The sequence below is a fragment of the Talpa occidentalis genome, unplaced genomic scaffold (genome assembly GCF_014898055.3).
Source record: "Talpa occidentalis isolate TD23 unplaced genomic scaffold, MPIMG_talOcc4v2.1 talOcc4.7, whole genome shotgun sequence".
Taxonomy (NCBI): domain Eukaryota; kingdom Metazoa; phylum Chordata; class Mammalia; order Eulipotyphla; family Talpidae; genus Talpa; species Talpa occidentalis.
Window position 1 is genome coordinate 75118887 of NW_023605083.1, and position 13859 is coordinate 75132745.

The 13859-nt window shown below is 38.4% G+C and overlaps 1 protein-coding gene across 7 annotated transcripts in view; it reads right to left on the reverse strand.

Moving 5' to 3' along the window:
* FANCC (FA complementation group C) overlaps positions 1-13859 on the reverse strand; it is a 280667-nt gene that overhangs the window by 164331 nt on the left and 102477 nt on the right. For 6 of the 7 annotated variants that reach the window (XM_054689348.1, XM_037494448.2, XM_054689350.1 and 3 more), the window contains 2 exons: positions 3846-3967; positions 466-708 (listed from right to left, as the gene is read on the reverse strand). In XM_054689348.1, the coding sequence (XP_054545323.1) occupies positions 466-630 (165 nt within the window). In that variant the 5' untranslated portion in view covers positions 631-708; positions 3846-3967. The remainder of the gene's footprint in view (positions 1-465; positions 709-3845; positions 3968-13859) is intronic. The other variant, XM_054689352.1, reaches the window with a different exon arrangement.

Here is a 13859-nt window from a genome sequence, read left to right on the forward strand (position 1 = left end):
CTTACGTTACAAAAATCTAGTAAAGAGACCCCAATGTCATAAAATAATTTCACTCTTTTGGTGCTTTTTTTATTTTTACAGTTTTTATTATTTAACTTTTTTCTTACATTGTTGTTAATTTATAGACAGTATTTGTTTCCTTCCCTCAGATGTAGTCCCCACAGTTCTCCCACCAACATAAGCTTCCATGATCCATCACCATAGTCCCTTGTACTTTTCCCTCCCTTGTTTTGACACCTCCCCTCCTATATGCCTCATATCTATAGTCAGCTTGCAAGTTATGACTTTTTTTCAAGCCCTTTGTTTGGTTTCTCTATCTTCCACTTATAAGTGAAATCATCTAATCTTTCTCTTTTTCCTTCTGACTTATTTTGCTTAGCATAATACCTACCAGTTCCATCTAGGTTGCTGCAAATGGCATCACTATCTTTTTGATTGCTGAGTAGTACGCCACTGTGTACTTACCATATCTTTTAAGGTTTCAAACATCTGCTTCAGGAATTCCTGGAATTTAGGCAGATGAAGGCAGGTGTCTTGCTGGGTTTCCAAAGTGGAGGCTTGGTCCCATATAGAAAGTTTCTGCATCCAAAACTGATAATCAGAAGAAAAGCCTGATGAATCTTTGGCCATCTCATTAAAAGGGAAAAGGTGATACACGTTCACAGCAGCCTGTCAAACACTGTAGTTAAAGGTCATCATATATTAAATCTAAAAGAAAGGAGGAAAATTAAGCACTTTAAAAAGGATTTTTTTTTTTGGAAGATGCCAGCAGTTTATTCTTTTTTTTAATTTATACATTTTTTACATCATTTTTCATTTTTGCACAATGTATGCATTTTCATCTCTCACTCATAGGAGGAATTTAGAGAACCTAAATAAGGGACCAGGAAAAAATCTAATTATAATAAAGTAAAAATCAAAATCAACAAGCAACTATAAACCAGAGACACACTAAGAGGGGGTGGAAGGAGTAGGATCAAAACAAGGCGGGTGGGAATTGTATGGGGACTATAACCAAGATAAAAAGGATATTTTATCAGTGCCTTCACAATTCATTGATGAATGAAAGGCAGATTAATAGCATGCTTTTTGTGGAGTGATCTTTGAATTATTTTTAAATGTGTCATCCAGCTGTAACTACAGTTTTTACCATCTGAACTTTTTATGATGAATAACAAGATTACACTAAAAGTCATTATACCTCCAACAGGCACATGCTAATTATGTACAAAAAGCACAGCTGATAATACTTTATATCTTCTTTTTAAGAGAGTTATTTTTAAATGTTCTGAATATGAAATTCATTTAAGTGTTTTAATGTAATGGGAAATCAAAAACATGCATGGATATTTAATAGTCATGTCTTAAATCTTTTTTGAGGTTCTTATATTTCATATGAATTTCTGGCTTTTCATTTAGGTGTAAAAAAATTCTTTCTGCATTAGTCTAATGAATTTTCTTCCCAGTTTCTCTTTATTTCTCAGAAAAAAATAAGATAACTCATTCCACATGCATTGATCTGAATAATTTGTTTAATTTAATTAAAGATTACTGTATATGGGCCTCCTCGGTGGAGCAGCGGTTCAGCGCTGGGTTGCGAAGCTGCCTGCAGCCTCTGCAGTGCCGGTTCGATCCCCGGCTGCTCCCCGGCCACCGGAGGAGGGTACCACATGGTGCGCGGACCTCTCCTGCTGCCCGCTGCTCCCCTCAGCAGTGTACTTCGGTCCTTCTGCCTGCTCTGCTCCGTGCTCTGGTTCTGGTGAATTCTCTCACCCTCCCGCACTTCTGACTGTACCCAGTGCTTAAATAAATAAATAAATAAATAAATCTTTAAAAATAAATAAATAAAAATTAAAAGAAAATTTATTTAAAAAAATTACTGTATATGCTCAATTTCAATTTATTCACAAGGAGAATTGTTTTAGTAAAAATATGATAAATTCCAATTATAAGAAGATGTACTTTTGTCTTAAAAGACAGAAAAGAAAAACTCGTCAACATGACTTACTACACCTGAAGTATACGTAAAGAACACAGCAGTCATACAGTGAATGTGTGTCTCAGATAGAGCTAAGTAAATAAACTCCAGGTGCCCCACCACCACCCCTCCACACTCATCCCAGAAGCACATCAGACAGAGAAGGAAGGACTATGTCTCAAGTGGATAAAATTTATACTACATTTGGCACCTAATATGCAGTCATGAGACAAGTAAATGCATTTTTCCTTTGAGACAAAAGAAAGCTGTTCACTTTCATCTGCTTCACTAACTACTCAGGACACAGCACATAACACTATCCTACCATATTGAGTATATCAGGTTGATAGAACCTGGAGAGTAGGAAGATACAGCTACCTTGCATGATGGAATAATGATGGGCTGTAAACTGCATGAACATAGAGGGCCTACTATTTTAGGAAGTTTCTTGTGATTCAATGGACTGTGCCAAGTGAGGATAAGCCCTTCAAAATGAACATCTATAAGAACATCGGTCCTTCTGCCGATGTTCAGTATCAGAGGTTGCCTCCAGGGTAGCTGAGTAAGTGCAGGAAAGGAACTTAGGTTTTAATCTATACCTTTTTGTATCATTTCAATTAAATGCCAGCTATACTAATTACTTACTTAAAATTAACAAATAAACAAAAATTAAAGTGAATGATAACTGCTATACCTAAGAGGTAAAATGCTTCTCTCTAGGATTCTAAAGGCAACATACACTGCACATATTTTAGACCATTTTTCTACTTCTACCCATTTACCTAGATGAGAAAATACAGGGAAGAGCCAGAAAATACAGGAAGATCCAGCTACCCAGCTGATCCATGTTCAAGTACTCTGCCACTCTGCTCATATGACCCAACAGACCCAGTGCTGTTTAAAATGTTTAAGATCTGGATTTAGGGAAGAGCCTACGCTAGTGACAGACTTGATCCAAGCCACAAAGCAGGGTGTGCCCAGCAGCGCTCTATCATCATGTGCAAATTACGCCTGCTTGGTAAAAATGTGTGAGTGAGGTTTTTGGATGCTATCTGTATCTGTCTTGCTTGTAATTTCATATATATTTTAAATGCCCATCTCTCTTATTTTTCCCTCCGACTACTATGTGCATAGAGTATATTATTAGTACATAAATGTTCTAAAGTCTATAACTTACAAAATGTAACAGAGATGGGAGGAGAAACTGACATGATCCAGGGTGCCTGGAATTGATGCTAGATGCATTAACTAGGCATTATTTCAGACTGCTCTCAATTTAGAAATAAGACAGTTCAATGATGTTGGTTGTAAGTGTTTTAAAAATTCTGTGTGAAAAGCAGTAAGTCTGAATGCCCTGAATAATCAACAAATGAAAGGTTAACAGGTATCTGTGGTTTTTGCCCACCTAGCAATTAATCCTAGTGAGACTATGGATCAGGGGTGCCTCCTTAGAAGTGGGGAGTTACGCAGATCTAACAGACTAATCTAATGGCTAGGACATGCACTATTCAATGAAGTAAAGTCTATGTCTCTTTATCATAAACAGCAGTCTTTCAATTAATAGGGAGAGTAACTCATTTAAAACACAAGCTATAAGATATAAGGTGAAATTATTTATGATGGTTATAAAATTGTTTATGATGATTCTTTTTGGGGGGTAACTGTTTACTGAATATTTTTAAATATATAAATATATAAAAAAGTAGAGAACAAGTAATCATCAAATATTTCCATTTTTAAAGCAAATCACAGGAATTCTATATCTTAACTCAAAATATATTGATTTGTATCTCTTTTTTGTAAGGACTTTAAAAAAACAGGAATTTAATGACAACATCAACTTTACACCCAATAAAGCCAACAATACCATGTAGTCCATTCTTGTCCATCAATGTGCAAATGTCTTAAAATTTTCCCTTTATATTTCAGTTGCTAATATGAGCATTCAACAAGATCCGCACGTGTTAATATTGATATTTCTCCTTTAATCTGTGACAAAATAAAAAAAAGAATAGGTCTCGGTTAGTCTTTTAATATTTTCATATAATCAATCCCCTGGAAAAACCAACACAACTTCTCTCACACTTGTGCATTTGGCTTGTTGTATTCCTGTGGTGATGTTTAATATGTCTGCTATCCCCTATTTGCTCAGAAAGCAATAATGAGATCTAGAAGTTTCTTAAGAGTCACAGTCAATTCTTTTGCAAGAATACATCATTTGGGTCACCCCTGGTGGCACAGGCAGTTGAGCCCAGTGCTGTGAAGCTGTCTGCAGCCTCTGCAGCGCTGGTTCGATCCAGCAGCTGGCAAGGGCCCCACATAGCGCAGCAGACCTCTCCTGTCATGCCTGCTGCTCCCCTCAGCAGTATATTTCTGTAGTCTGTCTGTTCTGTTCCCCACTCTGTCTCTGGTGAATCCTCTCACCCTCCCGCGAATCTGGCCTATATCCAGTTCTTGTTTAAATAAATAAATAAATCTTTAAAAAAAAAAAAAAAAAGAATATATCATAGTTGTATTGTATACCCTGAATAAAATCATAAGGTACAATAATGTTTGGCGTCCTGTAGCATAAACTGATCAGTGGTTTCAGATAGTGTCAACATATTTAATCCATTACAAAGTTCATCATCAACCTCTTCTCCAATGGTTTTAGGATTGATTCATGTTTTAGATTTTATATATATTATAGTTTGAATAAATAGTGTTTTAGATTTTAGATACATTAGAGTTTGAAAAATGGTGGGATTTTCCAATTTTATCTATCCTGCTGCTTTTATGCTGCTTCTATATACAGATACATGTCACTTTACTGCACTTAACAGATACCGTGTTTCTACAAATAGGTTTGTACAAGTCTACTGTTGCTATTTTTCCAATAGTATGTGCTCACACTTTTTGTTTCTGTGCCACATTTTGGGAATTCTTGCAATATTTTAAATGTTTTCATTATAATTCCATCTAACATGGTGATCTATGATCACTGATCTTTGATGGTATTACTGTATTTGTTTGGGGGCACAATGAACTGCACCTACATAAGAAAGCAAACAATAAATATTGAGTGTGTTCTTGAATGCTCAACCAACTGGCCATTCAATATCTCTCTCTCTCTCTCTTTCTCTCTCTCTCTCCCCCTCCTCCCCTCCCTTAGCCTCACTAGTGCTTGAGATACAATATTGAAATCAGGCCAATTAATAACCCTGTAATAGCCTTTAAGTGTTCAATGAAATGAAGAATGGCAGGTGTCTCACTTTTAATCAAAAAGCTAGAAATGATTAAGCTTAGGGAGGAAGGCATGTTGAAGGCTCAGATAGGCTTGCACCAAAGAGTTAACCAAGTTGGAACCACAAAGGGAATGTTCATGAAGGATACTAAAGGTACTATCCAAGTGAACACATGAATAATAAAATGAAATAGTCTTATTGCTGATAGTTTTAGTGGTCTGGATAGAAGATCAAACCAGCCACAACATTCCAATAAGCCAAAGCCTAACCCATATCAAGGACCAAACTCTCTTCCATTCTATCAAGGCTGCAAGAGGCAAGAAAGCTAAACTAGAAAAGTTGGAGGTGAGCAGAAGTTGGCTCATGAGGTTTAAGGAACGAAGTCATCTCTATAACATCCAAGAACAAGGTAAAGCAGTAAGTGCTGGTAGAGCTAAAGCAAGTTACCCAGAAGAAATAGCTAAGATCATTGACAAAGGTGGCTACACTAACAGATTTTCAATAGATGTAACAGTCTTTTATTGGAAGAAGATACTATCTAAAACTTTCAGAATAGATACCAAGGAAAAATTAATGCCTGACTTCAAAGCTTCAAAGAACAGGCTGAATATCAAGATAGGGTCTGATGTACTCAGTGACTTGAAGTTAATGCTCATTTACCATTCCAAAAATTCTAGAGCCCTTAAGAATCACACTAAATACAATCTGCCTATGCTATATAGATGTAACAACAAAGCCTGGATAATAACACATCATTTTATAATATGGTTAATAAGCCCATGTTGAGATCTACTGCTCAGAAAGAAAATTCCTTTCAAAATAGCACATTAACAATGTACCTTGTGGAGGCGGAGCAACATGGCGGCGAGGAGACGCTGTGAGTAAGCTCTCCCATTAAAAAAAAGTTAATAGGGAGGAAAAGCGGCAGGTCCCAGTGAGAACTGGGACACGGAAGATAAACGGGCGACTCCAGCAAACTACCCAAAGAAGAAAGTTGCCATAAAAGAGGACTAGAAGGGAGGAAAGCACAGAACCCTGCTACACTCTCCCACCCACAAAGTCGGCACTCTCCGACCAACAGAAAGGAGGGAAAAAACAAACTAAAATGACCAACAAGAACAAACTACGCATCAAGCAGGACTGTGAGTGGAAAGGAACTATTTCAGGCACCGCACCCCGTGAACTAGAGCTGTGGAGAACCCTGCAGGATTTGCCGCGGAGGTGAGCGAACGGCTCCGGGCGGCATTAGAGAACAACAGAGACCGCCAGAGACCAGCACACAGCCCCGGGCCGGCCTGTAAGCTTGCGCGGAAAAGCGGTGCGATGAAAAGCAAACGCGGATCACGGCTACCCAGGTACCCGCGCCTGCGACCTAGGCTTGCAGGGAGACACGCAGGGGTCCTCACCGAGGTGAAAGTCCCTCAGTGAGTAATCAGAAACCAGGCGCCTGGACACGGGAGCGGGGTACAAAAGGTGCCATTCCTGCGGCCACTGAACTGGGCTACAGCCCGCGTCCTGAACCTGAGGGCTTTGGAACTGAGACCCGGGGTACGAAATTCAGGGTGTGGGTCCTCCATGTCAGTGGGGCAAAAGGCAGACACAGCACCCCAAAGCCATTGAGGTTTTCCCTACCATTCCAACTCTTTTCCCTGTCCCACGGGGTGAAAAAAACAGCTCCCCAAGAACAAAAGGAGAGATCTCTGGTGCCCCTAGCTTGAAACCGGCAAAAGGCTCCTGGAGCAGCCTGTGGCCAGCTGGAAAGTTAGCACACCCCAGGCCCCTTCAGACCAGCAGTCTGAGCCCACAGGGGGAGGCGGGCATCCACGGCAGGGGCAGACCGGGCGCGCAGAGAGTGTGCCTGAGACCGGACGCGCAGGGAGTGCGTCCCACATCGCCATTTTAGAACAGGGACATTTCTTCAATAAAGACTTCCTGCAGAAGGCTCCCTCGGGAGCCAGAGGTGAGCGGGGAAGCTCGCCCACACCAGGCCCCTTCTGGCCTGCAGTCCAAACCCAGAGGGGGAGTGGGAACCCACCTCCGGGGCAGACCAAGCGCACAGGGGAGTGTGTCCCCACATTGGCATTTTAGAACAGGGACCTTTCTTCAGTAAAGACTGCTTTAAACCGACAGATGGCTCCTGGAGGAGCCAGAGGAGAGCGGAGAAGCTCACCCAAGATGCCAGCCAGTCCCAGCAACAGTGTCCCAATGCATACGACAAATTAGAAAACAGACAGTAGGGAGTAGAAGAACCACACACAACCTAACAACTCCTCAGGAAAAAAGCACACCACATAAAGAAAACCACCCCCCAGATTGCAACGACAGTAACTTGGAAGAACTTCTGAGCCTTCCAGAAAGAGAATTTAAAATTGCCATGATTAAAAAAATGACAGAACTCATAAAGGAAAACAATGATCAGAAGAAGGAAATTGAGTCCCTAAAGAGGGAAAACAATGGTCAGAAGAATGAAATTGAGTCCCTAAAGAGGGAAGCAAAAGAAACGCAGATCAAAGAATTAATGGAGGAACTAAAGAACTCTGGGAAAAGCAATGAAAGCAGAATAGATGAAATGGAAGAACAAATAAGTACTCTTGAAGACACAGAAATAAAAAGAACCAAAACAGAAAAGGAAAGAGAAGTACAAAGGAAAAAGAACGAAGAAAGACTTCGGGAACTATCTGACTCCATGAGGAAAGGAAATATAAGAGTTATAGGAATACCAGAAGGAGAGGAGAGAGATGTAGGAACAGAGAAAATATTCAAAGAGATAATTGAAGAGAACTTCCCAAATGTGAAGAAGGAGCTGAAAATTGATATACAAGAAGCAAGAAGAACACCAAACTTCCACGATGAAAGGAAAAATACAGCAAGACACATAATAGTAAAGCTCCCAAGAATCCAGGACAAGGAAAAAATAATGAAGCTGACAAGAGGGAAGAAACAGATAACATTCAAAGGAAAACCAATCAGGCTGACATCAGACTTCTCTGAAGAAACACTACGGGCAAGGAGAGAGTGGAGGGACATAGTCAACAGACTCCAAGAAAACAGATGCCAACCAAGAATACTCTATCCCGCAAAGCTCTGCTTCCTCTATGAAGAAAGAATAAGGACCTTCCCAGACAAACAGAAACTCTGGAATTTCATTACGACTAAACCCCCACTCCAAAAAATACTACAAAGAATCCTAAAGCCAGAACCTCAGAGGGACGAATAACAACGAAAGAAGGCCAAAAAAAAAAAAAGTTATTAAAAGAATAAATAAATAAAATCAAAGGAAAGACAAACACAATGGCAAATACAGATGCTAACATTATCAATATTAACTCTAAATGTAAATGGACTAAACTCTTCAATAAAAAGACACAGAGTTGCAGCCTGGATTGAGAAACAAAACCCAACCTTTTGCTGTCTCCAGGAAACACATTTAGCTACAAAAGATAAAAACAGACTCAAAGTTAAAGGATGGAAAACAATCCTACAAGCAAATGGACCAAAAAAGAAAGCAGGAACAGCTATACTTATATCAGATAAAACAGATTTCAAACTCAAAAAGATAAAAAGAGACCCCAATGGTCACTACAGTATGATCAAGGGGACAATACTTCAAGAAGAAATAACACTCATTAACATATACTCACCAAATGAAGGAGCACCAAAATATATCAGACAACTGTTGTCATCTCTAAAAACAGACATCAGAGAAAACACATACGTAGTGGAAGACTTCAACACACCACTATCAACAATGGATAGATCAACAAGACAAAAAATAAGTAAAGACACTAAAGCTCTAAATAAGGACCAAGAGCATTTGGGCTTAACAGACATCTATAGAACACTAAACCCCAAAAAAATGGAGTACAAATTTTTATCAAGTGCACACGGATCATTCTCCAGGATAGATCACATACTGGGGCACAGGACAAACATCAACAGATACACCAAGATTGAAATCATACCAACCATCTTTTCTGACCATGAAGGCATCAAACTAGAAATAAACCATAAAAAGAAGGCAAGGAAATTTCCTACCTCATGGAGATTAAAAACCACACTACTGGAAGACCACTGGACTAATGAGGAGATCAAAGAAGAAATTAAAAAATTCTTTGAATTGAATGACAAGGAGGACACCAATATCCTAAATGTATGGGATGCAGCAAAAGCAGTAATAAGAGGAAAATATATAGGAATAGAAGCTCACAACAAGAAACAAGAAAGAACTCAAAGAAACAACCTAATCTTGAAGCTCAAAGTTCTAGAAAAAGAACAACAAAAACCCCAAAACCAGTAGAAGAAAAGAAATAATAACAACCAAAGCAGAAATAAATGAAATTGAAACTAAAAAAACAATCCAAAAGATCAACGAAACCAAGAGCTGGTTCTTCGGAAAAAAATCAATGAAATAGACAAACCCCTAGCCAGGCTCACAAAGGAAAAAAGGGAGAAAGCACAAATAAACAGGATCATAAATGAAAGAGGAGAAATCACAACGGACACAGCAGAAATCAAAAGAATAATCAGTAACTACTATGAACAGTTATATGGAAACAAGTTCAACAATCTAGAGGAGATGGACAAATTCCTACAACTCTACAATTACCCAAAGCTAGATAAAGAAGAAATAGAACACCTAAACAGATCAATTACAAACAGCGAAATTGAAATGGTAATCAAAAACGTCCCCAAAAACAAAAGCCCAGGACCTGATGGATTTACAAATGAATTCTACCAAACATTCAGAGACGAATTAGTGCCTATCCTTCACAAACTCTTCCAAAAAATTGAGAAGGGACAATACCAAACACGTTCTATGAAGCCAACATTACACTAATACCAAAACCGAACAAGGACAACACAAAAAAGGAAAACTACAGGCCAATCTCCTTAATGAACACTGATGCAAAATCCTCAATAAAATTTTAGCTATCAGAATCCAACAATGTATCCATAAGATAATTCACCGCAACCAAGCAGGATTCATTCCAGGGACACAAGGATGGTTTAACATCTGAAAATCAATCAACGTTATCCAACACATCAACAAAAAGAAATATAAAAACCATATGATAATATCAATAGATGCTGAGAAAGCTTTCGACTAGTGCAACACACATTCACGATAAAAGCCCTTGAAATTCTTGGGATACAAGGAACATACCTCAACATCATAAAGGCCATATATGACAAGCCAACCGCCAGTATCATTCTCAATGGAGAAAAGCTGAAAGAAATTCCATTAAGATCTGGAAAAAGACAAGGATGTCCACTCTCACCACTGCTTTTCAATATAATACTGGAAGTCCCAGCCAGAGCAATAAGACAAGAGAAAGACATCCAAGGAATCCAAATAGGAAAAGAAGAAGTCAAACTATCACTATTTGCAGATGATATGATAATATACATAGAGAACCCCAAAAACTCCACAGAAAAACTAATTCAACTCATCAATCAGTTTAGTAAAGTGGCAGGATACAAAATCAACACGCAAAAATCAGTAGCCTTCCTATACACAAAAAATAAATCTGAAGAAGAAGAAATAAAAAAAACCATCCCTTTTATTATCAAAACAAGAAAAATCAAATACTTGGGAATAAATCTAACAAAAGAGGTAAAGGACCTATACAAAGAAAACTATAAAGCACTGTTAAAAGAAATAGAAGAAGACACAAAAAAAATGGAAAGACATCCCCTGCTAATGGATTGGAAGAATAAACATTATTAAAATGGCCATGCTACCAAAAGCAATATACAGATTCAATGCTATTCCAATCAAAATTTCAATGTCATTCTTCAAAGAAATAGAACAATTATTAATGAAATTCATATGGCATCACAAAAAACCCCAAATAGCCAAAGCTCTCCTGAAAAAAAAAGAAGGGAACGGAGGCATCATACCCCCAGACTTCAAACTATACTACAAAGCCATAATCATCAAAACTGCATGGTATTGGACAAGAACAGACATACAGACCAATGGAATCAAATAGAAAATCCAGAAATAAACCCACAGATTTATGATCAACTAATCTTTGACAAAGGAGCAAAGACTATGCATTGGAGCAAAGAAAGTTTGTTCAATAAATGGTGCTGGGAAAACTGGGTCGCTACATGCAAAAGAATGAAGCTTGACCACTACCTCACACCATACACAAAAATCAACTCAAAATGGATTAAAGAACTAGACATAAGACCTGAAACCATAAAATACATAGACGGAAATATAGGCGAAACACTACGTGATATGCACATCAAAGACATCTTTACAGACACATCACCCAAAGCAGTGATAGTGAAGGCAAAGATCAACAGCTGGGACTACATCAAATTATAGAGCTTCTGCACAGCAAAAGAGACAATAACAAAAACAAAGAGAAACCCCACCAACTGGGAGAACATTTTTGCACCCAACACTAATGATAAAGGACTGATCACAAAAATCTGCAAAGAGCTAATGAGACTCAACAACAACAAAGAAAATAATCCTGTCAAAAAATGGGCAGAAGAGCTAAAAAGAAACTTCTCTGAAGAGGAAATGCAAATGGCCAACAGGCATATGAAAAAATGTTCAACATCACTTGTCATCAGGGAAATGCAAATCAAAACTACCATGAGATACCATCTTACACCAGTGAGAATGGCACATATTAAAAAAACTAGCAACAACAAATGTTGGTGAGGTTGTGGACAAAAAGGAACTCTTTTACACTGTTGGTGGGAGTGCAAACTGGTCCAACCACTATGGAGAGCTGTGTGGAGATTTCTGGACCTACTAAACATAGAGCTTCCATATGATCCAGCAATTCCACTCCTAGGTGTTTACCCAAAGGACACAGAAACATCAATTCCAAAGAGCACTTGCACCCCTATGTTTATAGCAGCACTATTTACAATAGCTAAGCTTTGGAAACAGCCCAAATGCCCAAAAATAGATGACTGGATCAAGAAGATGTGGTACATATACACTATGGAATATTACTCAGCATTCAAAAAAGATAAACACATGCAACTTGCAGCAACATGGATGGCGCTGGAAGGGATCATGCTCAGCAAAATAAGCCAGAAAGAAAAAGAAAAATACCGGATGGTCTCACTCATAGCAGGAATCTAGAAAACTTAAATAAGGGACCAGGAAAATGAATCACTATAAGAAAGTGAAAATCAAAATCAACAAAAAACTATGACCCAGAAACACTTTTTGGGGGGTGGGGGGCGGGAGGGGAGGGATTGGGGTCAGAATGCGGGGTTTGCAATTGTACGGGGAATATAAAAATAAAATTTATTATTTAAAGAAAAAAAAAGAATAGAAGCTGATGCTTATAACAAGCAAAATAAATATTATTTGAAAATTAAAACAAACAAACAAAAAAAAAAACAATGTACCTTTTCACCCAAGAGTTCTGATGGAGATATACTAGGAGATTAATGTTGTCTTCATGCCTGGTAACACAACATCCATTTTGCAGACTATGGATGAAGAGTAATTTCAACTTCCAAATCCTATTCTTTTTTTAATATTTTATATAATTCTTATATATTTTATATAATATTTTATTTTATATAATTCTTTATATAATATCATTTTCATTTTGGCATAATATATGCATTTTCATTTTGGTTATATTCCCCATACAATTGCACCCCCCTTTATTTTGACCCTAATCCTTCCTCTCCCCACCCCCACCCTCTATAGTGTGTCTCTGATTTATAGTTGCTTGTTGATTTTGATTTTTACTTTGTATTAATTAGTCTTTTTCCTGCTCCCTTATTTAGGTTTTCTATATTCCTGCTATGAGTGAGACCATCCAGTATTTTTCTTTTTCTTTCTGACTTATTTTGCTGAACATGATCCCTTCTAGCTCCATCCATGTTGCTGCAAACTGCATGTGTTTATCTTTTTTGAATGCTGAGTAATATTCCATTGTGTATATGTACCACATCTTCTTGATCCAGTCATCTACTTTTGGGCATTTGGGTTATTATTTTTTTAATGACTTATTTATTTATGCATACAAGAACTGGGGTACAGGCCATGGGTGTGTGTGGGGGGGGGTGAGAGAATTCACTAGACACAGAGTGGGGAACAGAACAGGCAGATGTACTGAAATACACTGCTGAGGGGAGCAGTGGGTGAGTCAGTAGAGGTCTACTGCGCCATGTGGCTACGTAGCTCCCTGGCTGGGTATTGAACTCATGCTTCAGTGGATGCGGACAGCTTCATAGGTTGCATCTTAACCCCTTGCACCACCAAGGAGGCCCAAATTTCAAATCTTACCATTTAAGAAATACATTTTGTAAGGCTCCCTGTCTTTGGAATGTGTATTCTATCCACTATCACACTTTAAGTGAGAGCCACTTTAAGAACATAGTATTGAGAGAGTAATATGTTATTGGGACCATCTACACTCTGTTTAGAACAGTACCCAGTTAAGTCCCTGGATGTGGACATCTCATATTGTGGTCACAGACAAGCTTCCTATGAAAGTGAATGTGCTCTTCCACATTGACCAAAAGGTAGAGGAGTAATTTTTCATCACCTGAAGGCTTTCAAAGCAACAGGTAACATTTCCAGTCAGGAAGAACCATACTGACTTGCCAGGAAGATGGCATCAGAGGAAGCTTCCTGCTTTGTTCCAGGGAGAAAAAACTGAAAC